Source organism: Eurypyga helias, unplaced genomic scaffold (genome assembly GCF_000690775.1).
Source record: "Eurypyga helias isolate BGI_N326 unplaced genomic scaffold, ASM69077v1 scaffold40392, whole genome shotgun sequence".
Lineage (NCBI taxonomy): Eukaryota > Metazoa > Chordata > Aves > Eurypygiformes > Eurypygidae > Eurypyga > Eurypyga helias.
The window spans coordinates 10,777-16,215 of record NW_010236100.1 but is presented as its reverse complement, the minus strand read 5'-3'; the positions used below and the strand labels follow the sequence as shown (position 1 = coordinate 16,215).

Genomic DNA, 5,439 nt, shown 5'->3' with positions numbered 1-5,439 from the left:
AAAGAGAGCACATTCTTTATGGCTGGCAAGCTTTAAAAAGACACTTATCTAGAAGCTTGGAGGGTTTTGGTTTCAAAAGAAATTCTGCAAACAAGTTAATGTTTGAGTGATCCAGGAGTCAGAGACAATGAACCGTTAGTTGGAACTCGTAACAGCAGTGACTGAAGTTGTCCTGTGTTAAAGGGTGGGTGGGCGGGAGTCATTTTGGCTGCCAGTTCAGGTGGGGGATTTGAGGAGAGATTAGGAGAAAGAACACCACATTCAAACTGAATTGGTTTGGTCTCAGATTGACTCCAGCTCAAAGACATCTGCTGCAAAGATCTGTGTAAGTGTTCAGGAGCAAAGCCATGGGAATCTTCCAGAAATAGCAGGAGGGCAGAGAACTGAAGGTAGTGTCATCAGCATACTGCTGGAGTGGCTGGAGGCACTGCTTGGGTGGCTGTTGTGATGCAAGCTTGAGTGCTGCGATATTTGATGTTCGCTCTAAGCGAGAAATACGTGTGTGTGTTGAGACCACCAATTCAATCTGCACAACTGTTACTTCTGGAGATGCTTTACAAGTACCAGATATGAAAGTAAGAGCAAAGATGATAATATATATAAAGAAATAGGTGACTTAGTCAAAATAACTAAACAAAACGTTTTTTTTACTTTCCCCACACAACTACAGGATGTAAACCCGAACAGCAGATGATGTATGCTGGAAGTAAGAATAAGCTTGTACAGACAGCTGAACTCACCAAGGTACAACTGACTCGTTGAAATAACTGTCTTCTCCTTAAATGCAGAAGTTTTGTGTCTTGCTTGAATCTATTGCAGGAAGGGTGTTGTGAGACACCATGAACAGATTCTGGTTTAGGAAGGCTGAAGAGAGGAGTGTATGTGGGGATTTCTGGAGTTTTAGGGTACAGGAAGGACAGGGTTCTCTAAAACTAAAATGCCCATGGATAGGATGGATGACTTTCCTCTGGGGAATGAATTTATTGATGGGATGTATAGACTGAAGTCTTGGCAGGGTGTGGCGCTGACTAGTTTGGCTGTGTGGTTTAGGGGTTGTATGCTCCTAGAACATAGCTTTCAGAATAATAATGTGTGCCGAGTGCTGAACCATTCTAAATCTTCCTGGTTTTGCCTTCTCCAGTAATGAGAACAGAAGAAATCACTGCATTCAAAAGCCTAGGTGGATATGTTTTTAACTAGGTGTAAATATTTTTTTTTTAATTGACACTTAATTGTCGTTTTGGAGATCTTTGACACCTCTGCTTAATTGGCACCTCGATTTCTTAAAGTTTTACTTTCAGCCATTAAATAGTCAGTGGTCACTTCAGGTTTTTCATACCATGTGCAGTGACTTCACCATTCCCCAACAGTGCCGTTGCTTTTTTTGTTTTCCTTATCCTGACTGAGTACTTCAAAATCCCAGTAAAAATGTGTATTGGGACACTAAGAGAACTGTGAACTTCTACCTGCTGTAGCTGTACCTGGTCAGAAAGGATCTCTTGGTTTTAAATTGGACATCAAGTGGACAGCAGTAAATAGGAGGGCAGCAGAAGATGAGGTGGAAGCAATCTGTACAGCCCCAAGAAATAGTTTTTTTAAGAAACTGCATCTTGGATGCCTGAGAACGCCAGCATCTTTGACAGAAAGGAAGCATTCCTTGAGGAGGAAGGCAGTTTTTAGTGAGTGAGAAAGTGAAAGCCTGGGGACTAGCTGTATTGGAGTTAGTCACCTGTCAAGTGGGAGAAATTCCATCTGAAAGGCTTTGGAATGGAAATGGAGATTCATGATCACCGTTCTTCTGAAGCTGGAGCAGATAGCCTATTTCCAGTTCAGGTTGCCTACTTGCTCTTCAAATGTGCTTTGTTCTTGCCGCTCACTGAGCCATGTTTCATTTTAGCTCATGCTGTGACTTCCTCCTGGTGTGACTTCTGCATGTGACTCAACTGAGTCATTGTTTTTTCAGTGGCTTGCGTATTAGCTTGGCTTCTGTTAAGCTGTCTGTTCTTGTAACACTGAATTTTGGGGTTTCCCCTTATCTTTTACTTAATAAAAATAACCAGCATTAGCTGATAATAGTGTCTCAGTACAAGAAGCAGTGTCCAGAGCCCACTCCAGCAGAGATGGGAAACGAGGAAGAAAAGATACAAAACTTGAATTGTCTCATCAAGAAGATTAAAATGGCTGAGGACAGGACTGAATAGGAGGTTAAGTCCAAACAGCAGGTTCACAGAGAAGCTTGTTTTGTGAGTCTTACAAAATCCTCCCTTCAAGGGTATTGATACACACTTTACATTCTATATGGGCAAGGAAGTGTTTGGGTTTTTATGTCTTTTGTCGTCTTTTCTGCTTCAGGGCTTTGTTAAAAGCTTATTTAAGACTTCTGCAAAGCTTTGGGTTGGTGGGTTTTGGAGTGGCTTTTTTTTTTTTTTGCAAGTTTTCTATTCTGAGGTATCCCAGGCTTGTTTCTTACAGGGAAAACAGTATGCTTCTGGATGCTATGGATTTATTGCGGTTCAAAGAAGAAATAACTTGGGCTGAGCAAGCTCTGGGCTTAATTCAACCCAGCGGATAAATTCATTAGTATTCAAACATCTGAGATGATGAGTGAGATGGTGCTGTTTCAGAGTAACTTTAAAATGTGGTAGCTGTGCTGTTCTCACACTCGTAGAGAACGACATCTAGAAATAGGAATTACGGAATTCTTGTTCAAGTTTGTAATGTTCCTTGTCAAGAAGTCTTGTGTGTTTTCCACTGATGTTTCTTTAGAATGTTAACCGATCCTTTCAAGCAAGCATGGCAAAACTCTAGGTTGGCTACTGGTTTGTTACAGCTGAAACAACTTGTGTGGAAAGGTATCGAGTGCGCTGTCTGCTTGTCCCTTTCAAGTACCGTCTCCTCAAGAATTCACACAATGCAATTTTCTTTAGGTATTTGAAATAAGGAATACAGAAGACCTAACTGAAGAATGGCTGCGTGAGAAACTGGGCTTCTTCCATTAAGAAAACCTCTGTAATAAGTATTTATGTACCATCCTGATAATACTGGAACCAGACATGAATACTTACATCTAAAAAAATGCACTGTATTTACATCTGTCTCCTGCAGTCTCTCTCTTGTGCAAAGTTTGTTCAAAGAATAGCAGGTCTGTCTCCTTGAAGTAACAAATCTTTGCAGGTGTTTCCTTATTTGTACCTGTTAAAAGGGAATACTCCACTGCAGGGACTCCTTTTGCACTCTTGTGACTAATATTTCTCTAACTAAAACAGTTCAGTTTGGGATTTATAACTCTCTACGAGCAGAATTTGGAAGCTGACGCTAACTTTTTCTGAGCTACAGATGCATCCTTACGACATATACTAGCCATTTATATGCAGGAATTGTGTACTGTCACTTACTCTTTGGACTTTTTGACCTAATGCCTTCTCGATTTTTTGAAAACTACTCCCTGGAAGAATTTAGTATTAAAAAGACAAAATCCTTGTACAGCAGATCCATTTGTTTCTCTTTCCATCAAGTCCATGTGAACTTTCTCAAATTCTTGGAACTAATTTTTGTCATTCCAGTAGTTCCTCGGCTTACTGAGTCGAGTCAATCTTACTAAATGTCAGGGCAAAGCTTTGACTGTCCAGTTCTCGTGCTAATACAGTCTTACAGAAACTCGGTGATAACTAAGGGCTGAAGTACAACTCTGGTTGCTCTCGTACCAGATCTCTTGCAAAGATAACTTATACACTGTTAAGAAGTTTACCTCTTTGCTCATTCCTGTTATATGAACACCTGTTAATACTGTGTGCCTTTAATTTTGTTAGCTTTAAAACGACTTGAGAATTTTACACTGCCACTTACTGCAAATTGGGTGAAAAGTTTGTTAAAGAATCCAAGTAACGTTTTTTCCTAGTGCCTAGTGTTGCAGTTGACATCAGTAAAAAGAGAAAAGCTCACCTCATTTTCTTTGAAATTCCAGTCATCTGCTCCGTTTGTAGGAGTCAGGAGGTTAAAGCTTTTCTCAATAGCGAATGATTTATATCTCTTTTATAACAAAAGTTGGCCACACTTAGCTTTTGAGTACTTTAATTACAGTCTCTTAACTTTCTTAACTGCTTGTTGGACAAAATTACATTCCAGATAAAGCTTTTGCATAAGTGATCTTTTTTTTTTTTTTTCATTTACTTACGGTTCATCTCTTTAAAACAGCAAATAGTCTAATGTGAAAATAGTATTTAACTTTTATAAATGACCAGTCTTTTTACAGGTCTGTTTTATATTGAATAGAGTACTTGTCTGAGCTGGGACGCGTTCGGCCCCCGCGGTGGCAAAAGGAGTACTCGTGTGACAGTATCCCGCTACCTTGCTCATGAGTGTTTGTTGTGCTACTGAGTAAAGTGTCTGCATAAGAGCAGCTTCCTGTTGGTAACATACCGTAAAATACAGCTGCCCCAAGAAGTCTGTTCGGGGAGAAGGAATGCAGTGTTAAATTTGGAGGCCAGTATTTCATGCTGTGAAACCTTTGCTGACAAAAGGTTTATTTTTAGTTTGTAACCATGTGTTGTGTTAGTGTTCAAACACTAATTCCTCTAAGATCACAAGGAATTCATTTGCAAAGGTCCTCAGTGTTGGTAAATCTCTTCTCAGTTTGACGTTACTGCTGAGTTATTTGTGTACGAATCTGACTTGAGAGGAGCTTTTGAAAATACATGTTAGAATGATCCAATTAAATTGATCTTTCAGTTGAGGGGGATGTGTGGAAATGCTTGTAATTAAATTTCTGTGTTAACGTAGTGAACTGGAAAAACAATTTTGTTTCCCTAGTCAAAAAATTTGTTGATTATGAAACTGTTGCTCGATCGTTCTGTACTACAGATCAATAAAAACAACATCTTTTGTGACAAACGCTGTATAAACAAGAGTTTGGCTTAACGAATAGTGTCATCCTGAGCGTTGAAACAGCAAGAATCTCGTTTTGTTGGCTTGTGCTAAAGGTGAGGCATGTCAGAGTACAGCGTGGCTGCGGGGGAAGCTGCCACTTGTCACCTTCAGCTTGATTTGTAGCAGGGAAAACTGGATTCATCATCTTTGCCGTTACACTTTGTAGGCTGGTGGGCTGCCAGCATCCAACCGCTGCTTGCACAGGTCTTGGCAAGACAAACTGCACAAGGGGCCTGTTTCTCAGGAGGAGCTGCTGCAGCCAAATGTTGAATTTGATTCCTCATCTCTGGATCACTCCACCTTCTGCTAAGAAATTCTTGCTACTCACGGCTGTATTTTCTGCCGAGTTTTTTTTTTTTTTTTTGGTTCACTTTGGATGTTCTTGTTGCCACCACTTAAGGACTTTCTGCCTTGGGCGCTGCCCCTCAAGTCTTGTAGAGAGCACACAGCTCCCGAGGAGAGTGTTAAAGCCTGCTGTCTTGTGAAAGATGATGTTGACGCTGCTCAGCCCAC

General features: G+C 40.5%; 1 protein-coding gene across 1 annotated transcript in view; it reads left to right on the top strand.

Moving 5' to 3' along the window:
• LOC104506131 (glia maturation factor beta) overlaps positions 1-4,886 on the top strand; it is an 8,937-nt gene extending 4,051 nt beyond the window's left edge. Inside the window, exons 5-6 of the mRNA XM_010146970.1 lie at positions 671-744; positions 2,928-4,886. Of these exons, the coding sequence (XP_010145272.1) occupies positions 671-744; positions 2,928-2,999 (146 nt within the window). The 3' untranslated portion in view covers positions 3,000-4,886. The remainder of the gene's footprint in view (positions 1-670; positions 745-2,927) is intronic.
• Positions 4,887-5,439: the final 553 nt, after the last annotated feature.